The sequence below is a fragment of the Lepisosteus oculatus genome, chromosome 17 (assembly GCF_040954835.1).
Source record: "Lepisosteus oculatus isolate fLepOcu1 chromosome 17, fLepOcu1.hap2, whole genome shotgun sequence".
Taxonomy (NCBI): Eukaryota; Metazoa; Chordata; class Actinopteri; order Semionotiformes; family Lepisosteidae; genus Lepisosteus; species Lepisosteus oculatus.
Window position 1 is genome coordinate 3994331 of NC_090712.1, and position 25321 is coordinate 4019651.

The following is a 25321-nucleotide window of genomic DNA, read 5'->3' on the forward strand; positions in this document are numbered from 1 at the left end:
GGAGCAGCAAGACGTATGAGCCTCGAGAGCTGCCGTAGAAGACGGCCGAGCACGCCTGCTCACGGGCTCGGTCACGTGGCCACCCGGGAGCGCGCATCGCGTCCCCGAAGGTTCTTCCTGCTCCAGCCCAGACAGAGGTGAAGATGGCAGACGTATCGGACAGGACGCTGCAGATAGCGATCTTGATTTCCTTCGCGTCCGGGTTCGTTGCGGGCTGGCAGGCAAACAGAATGAGAAGGCGGTTTCTCGACTGGAGGAAGAAAAGGCTGCAAGACAAGCTCTCAGAAACACAGAAGAAACTGGACTTGGCGTGATTCGAGGAGCGCTGTCAGTGCTATGCTAGTGGATCAAGACGAAGGTACCATAAATTTTAAAGACGAACAAGATTGCGCTTGGACACATCTTGGATACATTTAGTAAATGTGAAGTCAACGTGCTAAAGTTCTGTGCTGAAACGTGTTCTCTGGCCATAATCTACACACATCACATAGCAACACGCATGCAGATTACCTATTACATACATAGGAAAATATATTCACTATAAGCTAAAATAATATACCAAATAGTGAAAATGCACATGTATTTTAATTAATCGTAGTGAACTGATAGCAGATTGTGTTATTTGGTATTTTAGTATTTAGCATAACACAAACCATATTGCTCTAGGTAAAATTGAAAAATATGGTATTCATACTAAATTCATGTTATTTGTACATTGTGAAATACTTGACATAGCAGAAGCAAACTTTGTCTCAACTAAATAATCATGTGTAACTGGTGTTTTGTGATGTTCTTTCTCAGGTTCTGCAAGCTTTGAACTGATAAACACATTGCCAACAACAGCGTGGGTCTGTGGAAATCGCAGAAGTCATGAAAACATTTCTCGAAGAGAAACAGTGATTTATTGCAAGATATGCATTTACCTGTCATCTTGTACATTGCTGGATCAAAAAGAGTGCTGTTACTACTACAATTTAGATTTTTTTATATTTTCTAAAAAAATAAATATCTATTAAAAAAAGCATGTGTTTTTTATTTAATACACTGTCATATTTCTTAAATTCTCTTTGGAGATCTCTGTTGGACAGATAAACTTAGGGATGGACATGAAATGATCTATTCTTGTCTCGAGAATTGACAGTGTGGATGCTGCACATTGGTGGTGGTGGAGGAGAGTCCCCATTACCTGTAAAGAGCTTTGAGTGTCATGTCCAGAAAAGTGCTATATAAGTGTAAGCAATTATTATTATTGTGTAAGTCTTTTAAAATTAAGAAGTCTACAACTTAGCTTCCTTGTTATCTGTTTATTTAAATACAGGGACATGACTTCAAGGAATTTGCAGACACTATACAATTGCCAATGATTTGTTCCTCTCATATTGATTTATAAAAAGCCCACAATAAAATACACACGTCCCATAGGTGAGTGAACAGTGCAGCTATTGCAAACATTTCAGGTACCAACTAGTGTCTTACTGGTTCCCACATACGTTTTTGATGCACTATTAAAATATTTTTAATCCTTTTGTTTTAAAACGTCAGTAGTTTCCATGATTTTGAAAGCAAATATAAAAGCTGGTCAAACCAGTTGTACAGAAACCAACTATTTCCAATTTTAGTGGGTAAAAGATAAGATGCATTTAATTAAATAAGCCAAAGCTACAGTATTTGAGGCAGACTGGCAAGATATGGCATACTGCTGCAGATGCCCAGAGGTTTGTTTGTATGTAGTGCATTCCTTAGGTTTATTTAGTACTAAAAAGCATGTTCTGTTTTTTACATATCCGTTTTAGGACATTTCCACTGTTTGTTTATTTTATAGATGTTCTTGAACCTTTCAGTAAAGCCAGTTTATAACAAAGAATCACAAATTAAGGCAAAACATTTGACAAACTGAATCGCATAAAAACGTGATTTCCAATTGTACCTTTTAGCCCAGACACTAACATGGCCGTTTTAACAAGTAGTGCATTTGTAAACCAACCAAAACATTAAACATGCATCTACAATAAGCAATGAAACTCCCAAAACGACAATTAACAATACTGTATATGCAGTGATTATACAGTATGTTCTGCCCAATATTCTCATAACTGGATTGATGATATGAGAGTGGTGTAAAGGCACTTAATGTTGATGTCAAACATGATGGAAATGGAGTAGTACTAAGATAATTGCAAGGCCATGCCTAAGGCCAAATCAGAGATTATTTCCATCTGTCTGACTGCATTTCATCACCCTTTCAGAGAACAGTGTAGGTAGTAAAAATAAGTAGTCTCATACTCCAGCACTCAACTATCTAAATTTCATCAATGTGTCTTTCCAACACTCTGCAGCATTTAATCAATTACAAGCTTACAGTATGTTGATCAATTCAATATTTTATCACACAATTGTAAAATTTCATGATCCCCCAAAAAACAGTCACAAAATGCTGCACACTGGTTAAACTGTTCCAAGACATACAGTATCAATAAACCCCAAAAGGTAACATTTAAAAACTATAGAAAATATTTTCATAGAAGTAAAGTGCACTTGAGGGTATGTGTTGTCCTGGATAGTGACGGTATTGTGGCAGATAGTTTTTCAACCAAGAAATAAAGCTAATTCCGTGTTAGTTTGCATAATCTCAGCCGTCAAGACCCGGAGCTGCACAGCCCTGATTCAAGCAGGGTCGTAAGGCAGGCTCAGAGCAAGCGGGGCCGGACAGGATTGCTCCGAACGGAGGAGTAGGCCCCAATGTGGGTGACCAGGTTGGGCTCCAGACTGTGCGCCCTCTCTCCCGGGACGGAGCGGGCGAGGTGGTAGAGCACAATGTCCTTGGCTCTGCCCCTTTCACAGAAGGTCCCATCCAGGTACGCGGCAGCCCGGAGCGAGGCATTTCCGGGGAACAGCATAGCCGGGGTACAGCATTCGGTGGCTGGGGACACTGCGTAGAGCTGCGGGGAAATGCGCCGTACCTCCAGCAGGTAGTGCCTCCCCACGAGCTCCACAAACACCATGACGTAAAGAGTGAGGAAAACCATTTGGGCTGGAGAGAAGGAGAAGGAAGGGGAGAGGGAAAAGAGAAGACTCAGGACAGAGGCCCCAATGAGCCCCAGTCCTATCCACTCCAGGATGCGATATGGCTCAGGGTTCCAGTATCTCTGCAGTCTTTCTGGGTGGTACAGCTTGACGTAGAGGGTGTGGGAAGAAAACTGCCGAGAGAGCAAATTTTGGACCACAGGGAAGAAATCTTCCTTGGGCACAGCGTCGTCTTCTAAGACTATCACGTTTTCAGGCTGAGTCATCTCCCATCCTCTGCGCAGACAGAAAACGTAGTCCCTCTTCTCTTTTTCAAACGTGTTTACCCAGTTGCCACTCCCGTCTGAATCCTGGGGGGATCTTCGAATCACGCGGAACCATTTTCCCACTAGGGAGGCATCTTCATTTGCCAGGGGATCCCTTTCCACGTCGCACACCAGCACCTCCGCCGCGCAGCCTTGTCTGCCACAGGCCGCTAGGAGGGAAGACAGCTGCTGCATCACCTGCAGTAAATAATGATACCCACTTCCCTCCTTTCGTTGTGCACTTATCACAGTAATCAGGAGCTCTGGCCTCTTCTGGCCTGCATGTTTTCTAAAGTCTGGGACTGGAGTTGAGTGCACACCCTGCCAGTAACGGAGGGCTTCTTGGCCTTTCTGATAACTCTCCTCTAGAAATCTATCGCTCATGGTGTTCAGGTACAAAGGCTTGATGAAGTAGTAAGAGTAAAGCAAACGGTGACAGGCCATAGGCAGAAAAACCACAAACGTCAGCAGGCACAGGACCAGGCTCTGAGCAAAGGGGCTGGACCAGCGCAGGTGTCTTCGCATCAACAATTTCCATCGAGGCATCTGGGCAAAGAATGCACTTGCTTTTTTTAAATCCTCGTATTCACAACCTTTGCTTTAAGTATCACCGAATTTGATTTAAATATCACATAATCACACACTTTAAATGAGATGTCCATCAATATATATCTATATTAAGACTTAGCTTTCTTGGTTCCAATTTCAAAAGTCAGTCAGAGCTTTTCTCAGATTTGGACTCTTTATGGAAAATTACACAGGTTCCCGCTATTTGACGGCTTTTTACCAGCTGTCACTCAGATCCCATGAAATCTGTGGTGTTTTCTTAACACGGCGGAAATCTCAGACCTTCTCAGCACCTTTCATTTTTAATATAACCTAGGAGACAGAATTGGTGTCGGTAGTAAGTCAAGCAGTCAGACAGTAAACGGATGTTGTAAAAAAATAAATAAAATTGAGATTAGGAAGAAATGACTAATCGCAACACCCTCTACCCTTACATGTAAAACCTATATCTATATTTGTCTTTTTTAACAACTAATACTAGTCTCTTCTAAAAAAAATTAACATTATCTAAACACAATAGCTGTTATGTCCTCTTCTAATTGCGATAAAACTGAGGATGTTACTGGGTTTTTCCCAATCATTTATATAAAACTGAATCGATGGAGGGGAGTGCCTTCAATACTAGATGGACTTTTTAACTTCGTACTCAGGAATGCTGTAAAGACTTTTCTTTTGTTTTTCCAACTAAGAAATATTGCCTTGCTGAGCTGAATTTGTTCTGAGAAAAAACTGATTCCCGTCTTTGTTTCGTTTTTCTTTTTCAGGGTCCGATTCCTGCGACACTCTGCTTGCAGCAGGAATCTCTCAAAGTTCACTCAAGTTGCAGGAAGGTCAGAATTCAACAGCTGGAATCCCGACTAGACCGCGCAAGGGATGATACTCCTGTCCTGGATTTCCAGCATTTGGAAATTCTTCTTAACACTTTATTATTGTAGAATGAATCTTATACACCTCCGTGCTGTTTAAAAAAATATACTATCCCGGGAGGTCTGCGTTTGAGGGATGGAATATAATTATCAGATTTTCGAAAGTGTTATTAAACGAATAACGGAACCAGCCAATTAATTAATAGTTAAACGTGAACCCCTTCCTACCAACTGTATTGCTTAAGATCTGTGAGCCAAAGGCGTTTAACCGTAAGCACCTTAGGAAAGTCACAGTAATCGTTATGTTAATTGGTACAAATATCTTTTTGTTTCCAGTTCCTGATTCTCTTATTACTGTAGTACAATACAGTAGTACTATGCTACGAGAACGCTGGACTCCTTTTAAGGATTAAGGAAATTACGTTTTCATTCACACCTGTTTACTACCAGGAAAAAAAACTAAATTTCCTCTACCTTTTAAGAACAAGAGCTCTTCTAATCGTTGAAAAGCGATTTGCGATGTTACAAAAAAAAACGTTTTTGTACATTACGCCACGAACTATTTGTTATCAGTATTGTTACCTTATCTCAAAAGCCAGTCACGCACTCTCCCTTGCTTACAGTATGTGCGGCTTTGCTCTTCGCGCAAGATCTGCACACTTTAAGATGATTTACAAAAGATTCGAAATTTTCTGTCAGGAAGTTAAGAATTTTCATAAGCCAGCCCCACTTGCTCTTTTATGGCTGACTGTACGTCAGCTCACCTCACGCAATTGGTTCGTGCGGTAGTTGCTAAGAGTTGTGTTGACCTTCTCGCATGGTGACGTCACTCACGCAATATCCTCCGATAGGAATTGTGGGATATAGAGAGTTTCGGGGTGTTGGTTCTCTCGAGGAATTTCTGAGAAAATAAATCAGAGGAAAGTTTTGACTGTAACATTTGTACATTTTGTGAATCCGAGATTGAAACAACTGAACGCATTTTTCTCATGTCATCATTTTGGCACTTTCTGGCGCTCTGTCTGTTCTTGGTTAAATAGTAATATTTGTGTAAATCTAACTTAGTGATGTTGTTCTCGGTGTTCAGAATAAGAACAAAGAAGTTAAATGTTATTCTTACGCCGGCAAAATTTTACATACAGACGTGTAGAGTGAAAAGTACTCCTATTGCTTTAAAGAATTTACTACTTTATTTAAGGTATACTCAAATTAATTAAAAATATAAAAAGATATGCTCGGTGAACTGATTTACAGAAATATTTTAGCATATAAACTTATTTAATGTAACCCCTACACAACGCAACCTTCGTATTGTTGATAAGGCTCTGTCTTGTTATTCATTTGATGTTGCCTTTGCTGTGTCATGTTGCAGCATCTGTATGTGCATACCCTTGTTTGTTATAATTTCTGTATATTAAAAATAAAAAACAATGTTTTGCACAATGTAAAATCTGCTGAGATTCTCTCTTTATAGGCGGGATGACAGTACATAGTTATTTTTAAAAATGATCACTTTAAACGCAAAATTAACAATCTTAAATGATCTAAGATTGTTAATTCTCTTGTCTTGGCAGAGGCAACAGCGACAGTGACCTGTTTCTGGACTAAACGCATATACACATATACTGCTACATCTGTTCTCTTTCTTTTTCTTTTTCTTTTTCCCGTTTACAACCACTTTTGTGCAATATATGCCAGGGACCTGTGCAATACATTTATATTTATATGTATATCTATGGTTACATCTATATTTATATTCATACGTGTGATACGATTTTCTGTGTACTGTTCTGTTCTAGTTTCCTCTTGTGTGTCCGGACTGTGAGTAACTCTTGTATTGTATTGTATGTATTGTACTATTAGTATATAATTCGTTACACTGTGGCTGTGTTGTGTGTGTTAAGCTGCTGTTGCACTGCAATTTCCCTCACGGGATCAATAAAGTATCTATCTATCTAACGTGGAACTGAGTATAAAGGCTTTGAAGGGTTCAGATTCAATCATTACAATCGTCGCATGTCTGTGACGTATTATTCATTCGCTTCTTAACCCTCCTAGCGACCGAGTCAGTAGCGTCCTTTTGGTGGATCTGTGTGTGGTAGGGAAATACGGTAATGGATTAAGCAAACTATACTGATCAAAGTCACATAAATAAATCCGAGTTGTAGCAAGCCTAGACCTTCTATCTTCCTGGATTGGGTGAAGATAAATATAAAAAATTACGAATCACGAATGCAAAATGCCACCGAAGAGTAAGAGTCCCTTGCAAACTGTGCAGAGGAATACAGACGAAATCAAAAGAAAAGTAGGTGTCTGCTTAACATTTATAATTATATAAGGAAATATTCCTTAAATACTGCGAAGAATATATTTTACAGTTCCACTTATTTGAAACAGTAGTGGCATAATGTAGACTGTGGTTACTGTATAGTTACGTTTCAGTTTATACGTTTTTTTTTCTCCGAAGGTGGACAGTTTATTTCAAGAAATCCAACAAGCAGATGCTACCCAGCATCCTAAACAAACCGAAGCATTTCAAAGGTAAATACAGTTTGATAGCAGTATCTATATTGGCTCTTATCGTCAAAAAGTGTTAAATTGTGCGTTAATACAGTTAAACCTCGGTTTAACGGATTTAGGATTTAATGTGCAAAATCTGCTAGAGTTTTTTTCCTGTAAAATCAGAAACACCAGACTTTCTCCACAATAACGAGGAAATTCACGAATAATACGACAAATTTAAAATAAATAGTACGTGGGTTTAAAATTCAGGAATACCAATGATGCCCTATAGAGGTAGTTCAACAAATAAGGCACAGGACAAGATTGTGTTGATTGCAGTTGTTAAAAAAAGTCAAAAGACACAGAAAGCATATATTTAGTGTATACATGTTGTATAATAGTGTTTTTTTCAGGGCAGAAAAAACGATTTAATGGACATTCGATAATAAAGAACACTTCTTCCCCCTATAGTCCATTCAACCGAGGGTTGTGCAGTTTCAGATGGACATATGCGTTCTGCGATTCTGTTGAAAAAATGTAATACTTTTTAGACAGTCATTTTAATTAAGTGTTTCACCAACAAATTGTCAAAAGAATAAAAAAAACGTATTACCATGAAGCTCACAAGGGAAGGAAACATGTTTCACCTGTTGTCAGGCACACAGTTGTTTCCCTTTTCGGGTTGTTTCAGGTTTAAAGTTAAATTGCAAAAGAACAACGGCGAAATTGTTTACACCATCGGATGCATGGAATCAGGATACTACCCAGGAAATTCTGAAATTCTCCTTTTTCTTTTCCACCTTAGCTGTCGTGTCATCATACAAGTCCTTAGTATTTAAAGGGAATTGATTGATTTTTTTCAAGAGATGTGTTTTCATAATATTAAATCTTCTTAAAAAGAAAATGATATGTGTGGCCATTGTCACTTTTTTGTTCAACAGATGCATTCAGTTACAAAAATCTGTTGAAGAAACTCTGAAGACTTTAAGGGCATTAAACAAGGTAAAGGCTTAGATTGGCTGTCTCTTCTCTCGGGTAATGGTACAATATCAGACAGATACCTTAAGGAGTTTTGATGCAGTAAATGGAGTAATGAACACACTAAAATGATCAAATACTGAATAATGGTTTAGCCAAATTAATCAAAATAAGGATTAAAATGTTTGAAATGGACTGTTCTCAAAACATATTGCATTGTTAAAGTAATTTATTATTTTGAATCTTGTTAATGTGTTTTCTGCTCTTCACAACCATAACCATGCTCTTCTGTTTGGGGAAGATGAAATAGAACTAAATGGCTATGAAACAGTAGTGGAAAACCTCATGGTTGTTCCTGGCTAAGTCTTTAGGATTTCATGGTCTGTGTTTTACAAAGGCGGATGAACCTGTACCAGTAGGGACTTATGACCAAAGGAAACGGGAGGAAGACATGAGATTACTGAATTTACAGCATCAGCTCCAGATGCTGGCAGAACGGTTGGTCCCTGATACTGCAAATAAGCAAGTTGTCAAGTGAGTTTTTTTTAAGTGGGATGTCATGCAACTAAGGTGAAAAATGCATATCTTTCGTGAGATAGATGATTTTTGATAGTTTTTGTTAATCTCTTGGAAGTAATAAGGGGAAAAAATAGTGCTTCATTATTCTGTTGATAAGCTATACTTCTAATGCAATGGTATAAAAATTGATTAAAATTAGCTGTTTCAGATGAGCTTTTGAACACTCCATATTACCTACTGGATTGACATGAAAAGCAAGTGATTTGTATGTGTGCTGAGTGATGTTACAGAGATCCATATACATTTGCTATTACAGCCTAGCAAGAGCAGATATATATATATAAGACATAGAAATGAAATAGAATAATTGTGATTATAATAATTACTGGGTTTCAGTTAGAGGAAAGTACAATTCATAGGAGGCTACAGCAACTTCTAAGGTGAGAAGGTCGAATTTCTACCCAGGTTGCTCTTCATTCCATAAAGTGTTCTGCTTTCTTTTTGTCAATCAGTGCACGGATAGAAAAAGCAAGTACATCCAAAGTAGAAGATGAGGAGGAGGAGGAGGACAATGAAGAGGAAAGTGAAGAGGAGGACGATGAAGAGGAAAGTGAAGAGGAAGATGAAGTGGGCCCTTCTGTTAATAACTTCATTGCTGTCTGTGACTTCAATTCTCAACAAGAAGGGGATCTGACAATAAAGGTAAATGAAAATATCAATCTGTTGGTGGACCAAAAGTATTGCAAATAAAACTAAAACCCTTTACTTTGACATTATATAATGCATTTTAAATTAAAATTGTGATGAAAGCTTTGTAAATCAATGCATGAAAAATAAAGCCTAGTTGTCAATCATATCACTGATATAATTGTCTTTCACATTCTATGGAAGAACTAAGCTCTTGAAATCTGCTTTTGATGAGTCTTGGATAAAAAGTAAGAACTATTTGTTGAAAGTGGAGCATGCAACAAATTAGTGAAAGCAAAGCAAAATACAATTAGACTTGGATTTATCAAAATTATAAGCGATTAGAAGCAACCTGCAAGGTGGAGACATCATAAACATATGTGGTGACTAAAAAAGTTACAAGCCAAATGTTCCGGACCTTAAAAGACAGAAAAAGAGGGCAGATTTTCATCTCTTGGGCCAGATTTGTTTATGCGTGTGGCTTCAATAATGTTTCTTACAAAGTAGTTGTTTTCCACCCATTTGTCATGGTTATCTTCCTTTTTTCCCCCCTAAAGAAAGGTGAAATCCTGAGAGTGCTCTCAAAAAATCCTGATGGCTGGTGGTTGGCTCAAGACTCCAAAGGAAACAAGGGGGTGGTTCCAAAAACATACTTGCGGGTTGGTGTTGTTTGACCATCTGACCGTCTTCTCTGGTCATCCCATGGCAGTGTGGGTCCATTCTATTCACAACACTCGTTTAAACTGCACCTAATATCACAACATATGTTCACAACCCACATCTAAATAAATCACCGTATTGTCTGGAAAAGGACAATGTGTGATATTATACCGGGGACTTGTGATTTGTGGGAGACATTGCTGGGTGTCCCCTTGCTTATTTTTTGCCATACCGGTTTGCAATTGAATATAACGATTAAGGCTAAAGCATATCACGTATGGCTATAAAGTTGTGGTTGAATAATTTCAGAATTGTAATGATGAAGAGGAAGAAACGGAGACTGAGGAAGACTCTGAAGAGGAGACAGATGAAGTGAAACAAAGGGCAAAGACAGACAAACAGAAAGAACAAAGAAAGCACAGGTAATGTTTAATATGCCACTATTGGAAATCACCATAAGGAATACAAATCTATTATCAGACTTTAAATAGATTACATTTGTAAATCAATGTAAGATACACAAATATGAAAACATTGCATTTGGATGGGTAGTTTCCAAGCAATGCAGCATTTTTTGTACTGAATATAGGTTGTAGACCCTTACTTTGCTTAAGAGCTACTTTGGTGACATTCACCTTTCTAATGTTACTCAAGTGCCTGATGGGTAATTAAATTAGCGGTACCTGTTACTCTGAAGCCCATGTCTACCTTCTCACTTCATTTCTTTTAATCACATTTAGCCTTTTCAATTAGAGTAGATAGGGATGGGAAAAGAAATGAGTAAGCAAAAGTAATGGCAGATTATGAATAAGACACTCAGGTGCTCTATTTTCTGTTGGTGCAAACTGGTTCATTTTTTATTGTAGTTATTTAAAAAAATAAATCTGGTCTCATTACTGTCTAAGATCGTTTAAAGTTAACAGAAAGTCATGATCTGTTAATGTTTGAATCTTACTTTACTCTTAAGAATGGAATGTCAGGGATGGCTCCTGAGTGTCTCATCATGTTATTTTGGAGTACTAAAGGTAAATGTGAAAACATCACCTTGCTCTTTTGTAGTGGTACAAAGTCCAACTGGGATGCTGTAAGAAAAGCAGTCACAGAGGTACGTATGCCTTATGTGAGTAAAGCAGATGAAGAGCAGGGTGTCATGCGGACAGTGTCTTTTGTATCCAGATTGTCATAAATGTATAATGTCTTTCTATCCACTTAAATACTAATATACATTCCTTTTTGGCTTAGCCAGTATACATACATATGGTGCTTAAGAAGTGGCATACTCTTTTTGGATGCAGCATAACACAAGTTCATCTTCAGTGTATGGTATGAATTGCAGATCAGTGCATCTGATGTACTGTCTGCCATGGGAGCCATTCCAGCTGGGTTTAGGCCCTCAACGCTGTCTAAGCTCTTGGAAGAAGGTAAGAACTGATGTTCTTAGATGAGTTGCCTAATTTCTGTACTGTATTTTGTGCATGCATTTGTACACACTATTTGTGTTAAAACATCAACATTTTCAGACTTAAAACTCTTCCAGAAATCATGAGGTTTTGAGTATCATGTAATGTTAGTACATTCTCAGATTGACTAGAAACATTAATAATCCTCAAATAAATAGTAATAGATCTTGTTGAAGGATCCATGCATATATAAATACATTAGTATTATTTGCATATAGCATGAATGATTGAGCATTCAAGCCATACACTATCACAAGAAGCTCAAAGTCTTTTTTCAACAATAAGTATATGTTTTCTATGCTTATCCTTAATGATTTGTTTTCTGATGGGGACAAATAGCATTCTTACATGGTAATTTATCTTAAGAGCTCCCCCAGATGCAATCATGCATCTCTCCTGCTCCCAGAAGGAATGGTTGTTGTGTAGATTGCCTTGGTTTAATAGGTAATTTAAACATAAGGTATGTTCAACATTACTGTCAATGCTTTACGGTTTATGTTTGTTCTGTAACAAACTTCAAAACAAAACCCAAACAAAGATCTAAGACAACACAGCACAAGAAACTTAACATAATGTTGTATCTATAAGTATGACTGGAAACAGAACGTTGGAGGAATAAAATGTTTTTTTTGTTTGGGAAAAATCATATTACTGTCTTGATTCATTTGTTCATTTGTTGTGATATAACATGGTGTTCATCGATGTACAGTATGCTGGCATACTGATAAAAGAGTAATACTGTACATGTTTTGTGGACAGGGAAAGCGTTCCGATCGAGTCACTTCCTTCAGCCTGAATACAGCCAGTCTCAGTTGGCTTTTAAAGACCTTTTATGGAGCCCTGATAAGGGAAGTGTAAGTAGAGCCAGCGTATTAGATCTTACTTTGTCGAATAAGCAATATAGAATCTAAGGCAGTTCATGGAGACATTTTCAAATCCCATCTACAAAGATGGATGTGAATTTCAGATTCTGAAATTAGGATTGTGAATCATTTTAGGTGAGGAACATACAACCAGTGCTAAGAAGCTGAAAGTTTTTGTTTTGTGATAGAAAATCCCACACCTATAGCCAGAATGCACACAAGAATGAACTTTTAAACAATACGTTAAACATCTTGGGTACTCTGTAAATCGCTGAAGTTCACGTGATATCTTCTTGTAAGATACAGTCTGTTTACGTCAGAATTCTGGCCAAATTCAACAGAGTTTAATCTGATTCATCTCTCATAAATTTAATCTTCCCCATCGTCGTCTGTCCTCACTTAATATTTTATGTTAGGATGGCATTAAATGAATGTGTTTTTGTACCATTAGGGTGGGGCTATGCTGTAGCAAATGTGATACAGTAGAACATGTTTGGATTTTAGATCAGATAAAATTAGTCGATAAAATGCAATTTGTGTAATTCTTGATTATGATTATCTCTCTCCATTGGTCTGCATCTACCCTTTTCTGCAGTCCTTTAGTTCCCTGCATGAATTATATATAGGGATGTTCATTTTCCAATTACCTGTCTTCCTTTAATAAAAAACTAGAATTCAATGAGTGTCTAGTAGGTGATACTTTAATGAAGAGTAATTGTAGTCCATAGCCTACACACGACCTTACTCTGGAAAATAATAGTTTTCCAGGTGTCTCATTTTACATATGGCAGTTATAAATCTGTAATTGTAAAACAGCGAAGACTATGTTAAATTGGGAAAGGACTCATATTAGAGTTCAGCTTTACCTTTAAAATCTACTCAAAAGACTGATGAGGCACAATATTCAATAGCTGCTCTGTTAAGTGAAAAGCAGTTATTTTGTTTTTTAATTAGGCTTGCTGAATTAGTGTTTAGAACCTGAAAAAAGACTGCTTCTATTCAGGTCAAATGGAGGTCACATAATTAAAGATACAGCAAACAAAGAGCCCTACATATTTGTTGAATTAGTAAGTGGCTTCTGACACCTCGGTTTTTGTGTCTTGGGATGATGACACAATGTATTTTAAATACATATTAAAATTATTCACATTAAACAAGTATGGAACATAGTGACATAGGTTTGCACTGATTTTACTGTTTGGTGTATTCCTGTACACAACATGTGTGTGTGTAGGTGCGACCCAGGGTGTCCAGAGTGTCACTGACCCTGACATTGTGGAGCTGCAAGATGATTCCTCCTCCTGGAGTTGGTGTTCAGGTTCTCAGCAGACACGTCAGACTTTGTGTGTTTGATGGCACCAGAGTAAGTAACTCTGAGGGCCTACTGGTCTTTGTTAAATTACCAGCCTCCTTTGAGCGCCTGCTGCTGTGTCTTCTTATTAAAAATATATTATTTACAAAGAAGTAAGGACTCCTTTTTCCTAATGATTATGTATTTGACATATTGTATAATGCCAAAGACAGTCCATAACACCTCATGGTAATCCAGGTTGAATTCACTCTGCCCATAACTGTTCATGTTAAACTGTGAATCTCATTTCAGGTTAACAATAAAGGAAAGTGTTTATAACCAGGATCTTGGTGCATGGTAGCACTGAGCAGTTTCTGTAAATGAATTCTGCATGAGGCAGGTGTTCTCCCTTCTTTGACATACTTTAATTTCTAAAACTGTTTCAGTCTAGACATATTCTGGCGGACCCCAATGTTTAAACTGTGGGTGCCGTGTGTTAGGATAGAAATTACTACTCGGCTGTTTTTAGTTTGTTTTTAATGCATTTGAAAACATGGTGCCTCTGTGGTGGCTTGATCTTCCATTTTTATTCAAGGTAAATGTGCCGTTTGACAAGAATAAATAATATATTTTATAAATTGAATATTTAAATGTTTAACACCTCAAATGTATTTTGAAGATGGCGCAACAAAACTAAAAAACAAAAGTGTTTATGGCATATTCCTACAAATGTTATGGCACCTTAAAGGAGGTGCAGTAGTTTTAAATCTCTACTTCTTTCATTTTCTCCTCCGTTTAAATATGTATCTCCTCTGATGAACCTTATTCTGCAGAGCTTCTCTGTCTGCTCACATGCTGAAGGACATGAAGAGATCATAGTTCAAAAGGGCATTCTCCTGTAATCTGACTCACTGTGAGGGAACACTTTTGTATTCCTCTCTGCTTCTTCCTGAGAAGTCCCATCCCTGGCACAGATGCACACACAGTCAAAGAGATAGTATATCCATCCTGGCTACACCAAGCACAGTTGTTTCATAGGGGTACAGTTCTAGCAATTATCTAATTAATTGTCAGCATTGTTTGTTACTGGCCCTGTACAGAAGCAACTTTCAAAGTGGCAAAAACAAAGTAACCAAATGTATTGATTAGAAAGCAACACCTGCACATACTAAAAGCTACCAATGGTAAATGATGTGTTATAATGTGCAGATTCCAGTCTCACCCTGCTACTGTTTGAAGTGTAATTGACAAGCTGCAGTAATGTACCTTTAGGTGATGAAACTGATTTGTTTAAACAATTTAACCCTTTATTTCTAAGTGTTTTACATACATACATATATATATAAAGACATCTTTACCAGGTGTTTAAAGTTAAAAAACTATTACCATTCCACATCTTAGTCACTTTATCTCAGGAGATTCTCCTTATTCCTAGTATGGCATTCAACCACAAGAGGGAGCATGAGCTTCATTAAATTGCTTGTTTCTTTCAGACATCTGAAAAGCTTTGCTGTTTTAAACTTTCAGTTATTCCATTAGCAGAAAAACGGCTATTTCTATGTTCTTTTTCTTGCAGGTTTTGAGTAATATCCACACAGTTAGAGCATCCTGCAATAACAAGAATACCAGAACATGGACCTTCTCTCCTAGGGTATCTGTGCATTCTGTTTAAATTATTATTTCAAAAGCAAGACCTACAGATTTTTTTAACTATAACTTCACATCACTTTGTATTTAGTGATGTATTTAGTGGAATATAAAAGGGATCTGTTCTAGAACCACTACTCTTATTTATATCAATGATTTGGGTTACAATATAGCTGTAATCTAGTCAAGTTTGAATATAGTAGATTAATACTACCAAATCCTTTGGATCCATTCTTATGTTCTTATAATCACAGCGTACATCAAATTGTACTTCTATCATATGTTGAGATTATCTTTGGAGGTATTATATAAGAGTTTCTGGTTTAATAAAAAAAAAGAGCTCATCATGATGAGTGTGGTTTATAATTTGACAATGTTTGACTCTGTGTGATAATGTCAGGTTTCAGGTATCCTGCCCAGCCTGTTGGATGGGGACTGTTTTGTGAGATCAAATTCACAATCTCCTGAACTGGGAATTTTATTTGAACTTGGCATTTCCTACATTCGGAATGTAAGTAACTCCTGTGAGTTCCTTATCAAAATAAATGTTTTCTGTTTGATGTCTTGTTCCGACTCCTCTATGCATTTGTAACACATGCAGAAAAAATATCCTTACTGGTTAATTTTTCATTTTACCTGAATTTTGTATCTGAATTCTTAATTAAAATGAAAGCAAATTAAGTAAGTTATATTTTAAAGCATTTTTAAAGTTTCTTTTCAAATTCATGTGAAAGCAGAATACTAAACTCCAGTGCATATTTCCAGTAACGCTTTTTACCATTAATATGCACACGTCAGAATGACAAGAAACTAAAGAGGATAGACAACACTTTGCTCCTGATATTAGGGATATTAGAAATAAGACATTAAGGAAAAATGTAAATGATATGAGATGTCGATAAGCAAGCCAGTGTCTAAAGCTGTCATGACTGTTAATTGCAGGCCACAGGTGAACGAGGAGAGCTGAGCTGTGGCTGGGCGTTCCTCAAGCTCTTTGAGGCCAGTGGAGTTCCAGTGCCATACAGGTGAGATGCAAAACTGCATTTTCATTACACATTCATTTCAATCACTCATTGAACAGTATATTAGATATTATGTATGCATACCAATTCAAAATGCCATTTGCATTCTGTATTCTATCTTTCTTTCTTCTATCTGTCCTTCCTCCTCATTACCACTGATTGCAATGCTATAGTACGTGTGCTTCTTGTGTGTCACCACCTAGAAGCAATAGAAATCTTTTCTAGTGCTGCATTTATTAGTGTATGACAGCTGATGTTTATTTTTTTGTTGTTCCTTAATTTTTATCCTCTTTTTCAAACCAAATTCAAAATTCAGCTATCATAATTGATGGTACTAGATTACAATCTTGTTTATGTTGGATATAGCACATGGATATTATAGAAGAATACATGGATTAACGTCCTGTAAATATACTGTATAGCATCCTGTACACACCATCTGTTTAGTGCTGACACTAAATGACATTAAAGACATTTCTATCATTACTGTGGATTGACTGATAATGTAGGGACCTCTCAAAGATTATGGGAATTTCACTGTGGCATGGTGCTAAGAAAAGGTGTTTCTTAGTTTTGTGCTTTGATTGTCAATGTTTGCATACATCCTTATTGGTTGCGCATAGCTGCAGTTATTGTGGACTGAGTGTTTGTAAAATGCAGTTGTGTGTATTTTTAACAGTCAGTTTTATTGATACTGAAAGAATGCAAAGGGTGGAGGACCTCAGTGAGTCAGTCAGATTTCTGCAATCTTATTGATAGTGACATGCTTCCATTGCATTTCTAATTAAATCTTCATAATTACCCAGAATTACAAAGTTTCATCGTGATTAATCACAATTAATGTATTGTAGTTGTGTGTTTGTACCACAAACATCTCTATTCTATATATAGTTCAATAAAAGGCAAAAATAAAAGCAATAATATGCAAATTGTATAAAAGTGTAGCCCTAGTTGTATTCCATGCAAAAGGTAAAGATGGTCAATTTTGTTTGAGGCATTGGGGACTGTGCTTTTTAGCGGTATTTGAGCAGCCTGTTTCTTTTGTGCTGTTTCTCCACCTTCAAACTAGGATTTAAAGATAATGTGGTGGTCATGATTTAAAAGACAACCAGTACGTTTAGTTTTCCCAAACATTACCACTGACTATTTGTAGAGTAGTTATTAACCTACTGTACCTGAATTTAGTCCCGTGTGAGAAACTATGTGGTGTGTTGAGCAGCCAAATGCACACACATTGACATAGTTTTTAATCTTAAAAAATATGTGGGGAAAAGCAATTAAAAATGACATTTATAGCAATATGTGCAAGTTCAAGTGTTTGAACAGATGTTTTGCAGATATGAATTGTCCCCTAGGCAGTCCTCAATGAAACTGTAGTAATTATGTTTTTTAAGTTAATTGTTTTTGACAGGAACTGATATTTTCCTAATCATGAAACGTTCTGTTTTTACGTATTTCACTCCAAAGTTGAATTATATACATTTTAGCTGGATGCTTTTCAGCCACAGTTTTCAGAACAGTAAAACGTTTCACATTGTGATCAAGGGTGTCTTGATTGTTACAAAATAGAAAAATAAGCAGCTAGGAGATTGTCTTTCCTGAATATTAGACTAAACACGTTTTAAGACAAAGTTGCAATCTGCCTCCAGGATCTCAGCTCAAATCCAGTCCATCTGTACGGAATTTGCTTGTTCTTTTAGTGACGAAAATGGGGCTCAGGTTTCTTCCCACCTCCCAACCTTGTGTCAGCGAGGTTTGATTAGCTACTCTAAATGATTACTTTCTCTGCTGCCCTCTCCCATCCAGGGACAGAGCAGTCTCTGTGCTCTTGTATGCTTCCCTGCAATAGGCTGGAGTCCTGTCCAGGGTTTTTGTCCCACCTTGCTCACTGTGCTTCCAGGATAAGCTCCGTGTTGGTGTGAGCAGCTTACTGACCATTATATACTGTCTGGATGATGTACTGATTGACAAAATGTGAAACTCTTTGTGTAAATGAAAGCACACTGCAGTCTTCAACTGGTCAACATTCTTCTTTTTCAATTCACTGTTCATCTACTTCTGGCATAAAACATCAGTACCAAAAACCATGAATATTTCTGCTCTTTCCTCTTTTTGCACATCTCTTAGAACCTATGAGCTTGCAGTGAATGGGGGTACACCATACGACAAAGGTGTTGATGTTGATCCCTCTATTGCTAGAAGAGGTACAGCTTTAATTCTCTCTTCTTTGGAACAGATGTATGTTTTTTTTTAACCATGGTAAAAATCTGACATGAAATTTGTGAATTACATTTGAATTATTGTTTTTTTACTTTTATCCTACGTGACATGAGTTCGGAGAAGCAGTGCAAATTGCTTTTGTTTATTGATTAACGATAATCTCAAAAAAGCATTTTTGAAATTATTAAATGCGAAATGTGTATTTATAAGAACAATTAATTTACCACTCAAATCAGCCTGCAATGTCTTTGAAACATGCCTGGCGACTTTTATTAATATTTTGAGTAGTGGGTTTGGGACTGGAGAATGACTACATGAACTGTGTATTGTCGTTTATCAAGTTGAATTGAGTTTATACTGAATAATATAATAGAAAATAGGTGAAAGTCTATCTAAATTTTCACTCATTTCAGCAAGTAGCAGTGTGTTTCAGCAGATGATGACTTCAAGAAGACAGCCAAAGTTTTTTGTCAAATTGAAATACGCAAATTCTAAGACGAGGACAGCTTTGCAGTAAGTATGTAAACAAAGATCTGGATGAAGTGTTTGTGAGCATTTGACCCTTCTGAGCAGTGTTGCATTTCCATACCATTCGAGCCCGATCTGCCACCCTTATAGCTTTGCATGTGCAGTTAGCACACAATTTGGGATTTTGTGTTCTTATGTGCTACATCATACAGCTGACAAATACAGTGGGGATTACATACTTTGTGTTTGTAAGAAGCTGTAACACAATATGTTGTAATTGGTGGAAAAAAATAATTGAGTGAAAAAAAACACTTGTTCATCTGGAATTGCAGTTTGGAATGTTGTTTTGCTGTCAGTCAAAACTGCAGACTTTTCTGCTTTGCAATACAAGTCAGATTCCATTGTTCCTTTGTTCTGTTCCAATGCCTTGATCTAGCACAGAAATGGAAGTGAAATGCACCTTATGTGCTGCTATTACACACCTTAATGTTTTGCTTATCCTCCTTGTATACAAATGCTCCTGATGCAAATATTGATCTAGTGGTGTGCCCAGTTAAAGACAAAAAGTATCTATAATCCAAAAAATATATTTAATAATTTAATAAACTTCACTTTTATTTTCCAGGCTTCTCCCAGATACTCTGGTAGGAAGTACATGCAGCATTCACCTCCTGGCTTTATATAGACATATTCTAGCAGATGCACTTCTGAGAGACAGATTGACAATGCAGAATGCTGGTATGTAGGTGCTTGTAGATGCTGTCATATTGTTTTCTCAGGTTGCTGCATGCTGTCTTGTTGGATTGTGCAGTGATGTTAGTAGTGCACAGGGTCATCTGTTTACTGAAATCTTGCTGACCTCAGTTGTAATCTGGGATAGGTGTTATGGAGGGCAACCTTTTAAGGAAAGAAATCAGTTTGCATTATTCTGTGATTGAACATCTCTAGCAATCTCACAAAAGGAGCCAATGGATTAGTCATATATGACAAAAAGTTACCACGCTTTTTGTGATATGGGTTTGAAGATTTTTCTTAGAGGAATGTCTTTGTCAGTACATCAGCTTCCCCAAGAAACCATTAAGCTTCTGAGGAATGCCATGCTCATTAGAAATGATTTGGGACACTTTTTTTAACTTACTGTTTGGTTTGGACCAAATGACATTTGCACCTGCAGGTAATATTTCTACACGCCTACCTAGTTACATGCAGTGCCAGATGGCAATTCCAGTGGGTCAAGCAGTGCAAGCCTAGGTAGTTAACTGAGTAAATTATGTAATTTTCAGGCCAATTAACAGAATACCTGTGGCCCCAACATGACTGGGTGCAGTACGTTATTTAAAAACTCTAATAAAAAGTGGATATTGTACAGAATTGCAGGTGAAGATTTCTGAGTGTATATATTTTAATAGACCTCATCTGCAGTCCTGTATTGGCAACTTTTGCACAAGTATTGGATCAGACAGATCTTCTGGATGCTCTCAGAGTAAGTATTTATACTTTGGTTTATAGACCACTGTGAAATTTACTTATGAAAGAATTTATATTGATATTCAGAAATGTTTAATTTCACATTTATATTCGTTCTTGAACATTCATTGCCATTTTGATAGACCTTAAATGCTTTATTATACTGCTGAATTTGCAGCTTTTCTACAAAATCTTAATCCAGATAAATCTTATTCACTGAATTTTGTATTTGTGTAATTTTTTGTGTCAGTGACAAATATTTGAGGTGTACATACTTTCCACAGAGAGCAGTCTTTGTTTTGAAAAACATTACAGGTTGAACTTCATGTTAGAACACATCTAAAGGTGTGGACGGAGTTGGGTTAAATCCTAGCACAATAGTGTATGATAAAAACAAGAAAAACTGGATGTTTAGTAAAAGAAATCTGCAGACAGAGCCTTTTCTATGTTGATCTCATCCAATCACAGTTGGATACTAAAGTATCTGTACATGAAAAATTAATTAAAACCTAATTTCAAAATAATTGATTTTAGGTTCTGTAAGCTCAGGAATCCATCTAGGTTTATTCAATGCATAATGTAATGAATTTTATTTTTTTTAATTCAGTTTTGTATCTTGTTGATATGTGTGTTTGATAAGCAAGAGTTTCGCACTGATTGTCTGAACGTGTGTATACCAACCCAATTAATTCATGTGTAATAAAGTGTTTTTGAAATGTGATTGATTCAATGCAGACAGATTCATGATTCACTGACCAAAATGATCCACCAGACCTTTAGAATTAATATAATAAAAAAGTCCTTTTAACTGTTCATGTGGAAAAGTAATAATGTAAAGCAATTATAATTTCTCTTATTTTGTCTCAGTCCTGCAGCCTGTTCTGTGATGTGCTATGGGTGGTTCTGGGCTGCCTTTTCTGCTGAAACATTCCGATTACCTCACTTGAACAACAATACAGCTTCTAAAACGACTTCTTTAAAGTCTATAGACATGATAAGTATAGGGAGAGCAAAAGACATTTGTTTTATATTTAGAATCCCTAGAAGGAAGCAGTCGACTTCCCTACCTCTTGTTATTCATCATTGAGATAAAAAAAATTGTTTCTTTCCTGATAGCTTTAACATGACTTAAGCAGCAACAAGAAGTCATTCAGAACATCAAACAGAAATAACAAATGCCTCTTAAAGACAGATTGAGGGCACCAGTTTTAAAATATTCTGTACCACATAAATTCTAGTATGCTCAGATCTTCCACATGTTTATCTTTGCAGAGTGTGTGGGCAGAAAAGGAAGGCTCTTTAAAGAGATCGGAAAAGGTGTGGATTTTTTCTTCTCGGTTTCCTAATCCAATTTTAAGTCAGGGCTAAATACAGTGATGTTGATATTGCAAACTATTCCACCATACAGAGTGGAAAAAAAATGCCAATGCTGTGGTTAAAGACTGCTGGGAATTGCAGTGTAGAACAGGCTGCAGCATCAGAATCCGTGTCTCATTTGAACACTATAATGCATATAAGACTTTTGGGGGTGTAATAAGATTGCCTTTTTAGAGATTAATGGAGTTTCTATCACAGAAGAAATAATGACAATAGCTTTGTAGTAAAGGGCTCAGAATGTATTGTTCAGTAACCAGTTTCTGCTCTAACACAGAGGGACGGTGAGTTCATGAAGACTCTGTTTGTTCAGTTGTACATGGACACTGTCTACCCCCTCCTGCACTCCCTAGCTCTGCCGCCCTGCCAGTGGGCTGACCAGGAGACCGAGAGCTTGCGATGGAGGATCATCGCGGGCATCCTGGCAGTAAACAAGCAGAAGGAGAGCGCTCTCTCCTCTCTGCTCTCTGAGGAGGCCGCACAGGAGGCATTCGATGTCTCTGAGGTAGCCTACGACTTTCTTACAAAGGCACGAGAGACAGCAGCCACTGCATGATGTGAGGGGACGTTATTCACACCCGCACGGCAGTCTGGGGTCCTTTGGTTTTAAAGCAGAGGCGGGCCTTGTTCTCAAGGCCTGGTGTCTTTAGGTTTTTGTTCCAACATACTTAGTCTTATGTACATTTTATTAGATGTACATAAGATTTTCTTAAAGCATTCTACATTTGATTGCTTTTACTTACAGTACATATTTACTTCATTGAAGGTATGTTGACCTACAAATATGTTCTATATTTTTGGTGGTTATTTTATAATGACATACCTTCTTTTCAGATTCAGTTATCTCTCACTGCACCTTCACTAGGCCCCAATTTAAAGTCATTATTAAACATAATTATGTAATTCATTTATCATGGTTGTGAGTGAGCTGCATACCTTCCCATTTCTGTTGACACGACTTGCAAGATGTCTTCTTTAACAATTGAAGAGAAAAATGCATGAATAGGTGCAAATATATTGGTATTTAACAGAATTGCTATTCAAGATAAACAGCCCCTGGAAATGGCAACTGACATCAAACAGTTTGTAAACTATTCGAACGATTAAGCCAAACCACTCAATAGCTGTATTATGAAGTGAAAAGTACCTCACCTTGTTTCTTCTATTTTTGTGTTTTTAAATGGGAAACAAAAAAGTCAAATTTAAAGCGATGTCACCTGACTACAACTAATCACAAACACCTTGTTTCATAGGTCTTGTTAGAAGTATTACAATTATGCAGTTAATTAAATACTGAGTATTTTTGTTCTTTTTGTTTATTTGGGCAGTACAGTGTTAAAGGAAAGTGCCTCTCAATCATTCCTTCTTGAGTCGAATTGGACACAGTGGCTGCTACCCATTTTATTATGATTCATTGTTGAATGAATGAGATGATTAAAAAAAATCATTGAGTGTTGCACACATTACAAATGTACATATATATAATGTATTCACTTAAACTGTGTCTTCTGTTTATAAACTGTATATTATTAAAATATAACTAAAATACTCTTTTGTTATGAAATGTTTTTCATCAAATAGGTTTTACAAATTGTATCTAAATCTTTCTGAAGCATTACTTATATGCCAAATATCACTCAGCTTTTAAAAAGATTGCAAAATTGGTAAGCTTTTATTTCAGGGCGGAGCTTCATACCTCCTGACATCATACTCTAGACTTTTTTCTCTCCTTGTATGGAAAACTGTGCATAAAAGTAAACATACACAACTCCACAAGTCCTACACAACTCCACTGCAATGGATTCTAAAAATGATTCTCTCAAAAGCTATTAACCTATGTGCCAAGCTTATATACCAAGACATGCTCCATGTTGGTTATTTGCTTTAAAACACAGGCTACTGTCCATTCTAATGCAGTAAAAGTATGTATCTGCTCGGATGCTGATGTGATTTTTTCAAATGTTTTTATTATGATTGACCTAACTGTAAACCAGAAATAGTCATGGGTTTATATTTCAAGCTTCCCTATAAAAGCTTACCGAATTGTGATGCAATGACGTATAGTAAAATGCAGATGCATTCTAACTCTGTGACTGATTTCCTTTTCGACAATATCAAATCTCATCCATACCACCGTCTTGTTTTGGTATAACCACTTTGGTGTATGTGCCAAGAAAGAAGGCTACATTGTCCGTTTGTTACGTTCTGGGTCTGACATAGTTGAGATTCAAATGCTGTTCACCTGAAAGATGTGCAGATGCTCATAAAAGTAGACCATGGTGGCAAACCACAATACACTTAATCATGAAACGCTATTCAGTTCTTAGGAGGAGTGTGTTAGGAAAAGTCCTTCAGAGTCACTGTTCGAGCCAGTTAGAGCCAAACATGAGTTGCATGTTTCCGTCAATACTGTGTAATAATAATAATAATTGCTTACGCTTATATAGCGCTTTTCTGGACACTCCACTCAAAGCGCTTTACAGGTAATGGGGATCCCCTCCACCACCACCAATGTGCAGCCCCACCTGGATGATGTGTAGTATTGCTATGTACTACTGTTCAAAGTATGTACCCTTTCGTTTATGGGTTCCACAATTAGTGTCTTTGAATAAAAAGTAGTAGTGTTGGCTGGTCTGCAGGTGGTTTCATACTGATAGAATGTCTGCCAAGAAGCAAACCAAGCCTTTCTACCACACCTCTGTAAGCAAAGACTGAATAAACTCTTTTCAAAGCCAGGCAAACTGCATTAAGACAAAGAGATTTCTCAATAATCTGTACCTGATAAATGACTGTGCCTTTCTGAGATCTCCTTTTTATTGTTTTATTGTCTCAGTATATTAAAACCTATAGTTTGGTAAAATTGCACATGAGTCATAGAATGCATATTTTCTTTTCAAATATATATATATTTCAGGTCAGGCCAGTTTAGCCAACACCCAGTACTTTTACAGAAATACAAAATGCCTTGGACGATTTTAAAAGCTGATTTTAGCAGTTGTGTCTTTTTTGTATTGATTCGCAGATATTATTGCTCTCATACCAGCAGCCCACATCTCTCGTTTACAAAAATGTTGGTATTTTCCGAAGGTATTTTACTCTTCTAAAATCAGGATGTTGCATTTTGCATACAAGCCCTTTCGAAACGTATGCTTGTTTTATTCTTTAGATTAAAAAAATAAAAGCTTTTTTCCCAAAATTTTCTAAGCGTCAGGTAATGAAGGTGATGGCACAGAATATAGAACTATGTTGTACAGTATCTGAGGCTTGGAGTTCCTGTTTGCCTCCAGCTAGAAGGTGTTCCTTCACAGTAACAAGGTCATAATTAATCATACAGTCTTACTTTGGGCAGTAAGTGAAGAGTGAATTATGTAATTATTCAGAGGAGTGTCTTTGGAATGGCT

At 37.0% G+C, this 25321-nt stretch overlaps 2 protein-coding genes across 3 annotated transcripts; one reads left to right on the plus strand and one right to left on the minus strand.

Annotated features, from left to right (window-relative positions):
* Window positions 1-1290: 1290 nt before the first annotated feature.
* pgap4 (post-GPI attachment to proteins GalNAc transferase 4) lies at window positions 1291-5544 on the minus strand. Its single transcript, XM_006638426.3, has 2 exons — window positions 5345-5544; window positions 1291-4208 (listed from the first exon to the last, which is right to left on the minus strand). The coding sequence occupies exon 2, from the start codon at window positions 3873-3875 to the stop codon at window positions 2688-2690; it is 1188 nt and encodes a 395-aa protein (XP_006638489.1). The 5' UTR covers window positions 3876-4208; window positions 5345-5544; the 3' UTR covers window positions 1291-2687.
* A 1275-nt stretch (window positions 5545-6819) lies between these two features.
* On the plus strand, window positions 6820-23468 carry nphp1 (nephronophthisis 1). Of its 2 annotated transcripts, XM_006638482.3 has the most exons (20): window positions 6820-7067; window positions 7230-7303; window positions 8206-8266; window positions 8640-8776; window positions 9274-9463; window positions 10006-10107; window positions 10418-10530; window positions 11168-11213; window positions 11445-11529; window positions 12328-12422; window positions 13666-13794; window positions 15299-15373; window positions 15770-15880; window positions 16312-16394; window positions 18519-18595; window positions 19025-19124; window positions 19705-19817; window positions 20489-20562; window positions 21819-21863; window positions 22198-23468. In XM_006638482.3, the coding sequence occupies exons 1-20, from the start codon at window positions 7002-7004 to the stop codon at window positions 22474-22476; spliced, it is 2055 nt and encodes a 684-aa protein (XP_006638545.2). In that variant the 5' UTR covers window positions 6820-7001; the 3' UTR covers window positions 22477-23468. The 2 variants fall into 2 exon arrangements, with proteins under 2 accessions (XP_006638545.2, XP_015218014.2); XM_015362528.2 differs by lacking the exon at window positions 10006-10107.
* The last annotated feature ends 1853 nt before the right edge of the window (window positions 23469-25321 follow it).

Coding starts and splice junctions, on each gene's coding strand:
- pgap4 (XM_006638426.3), bottom strand. CDS start 3,875: ATGCCTCGATGGAAATTGTTGATGCGAAGACACCTGCGCTGGTCCAGC.
- nphp1 (XM_006638482.3), top strand. CDS start 7,002: ATGCCACCGAAGAGTAAGAGTCCCTTGCAAACTGTGCAGAGGAATACA. Junction 16,395..18,518: donor GGAGTTCCAGTGCCATACAG/GTGAGATGCAAA, acceptor CACATCTCTTAG/AACCTATGAGCTTGCAGTGA. Junction 18,596..19,024: donor TCCCTCTATTGCTAGAAGAG/GTACAGCTTTAA, acceptor CACTCATTTCAG/CAAGTAGCAGTGTGTTTCAG.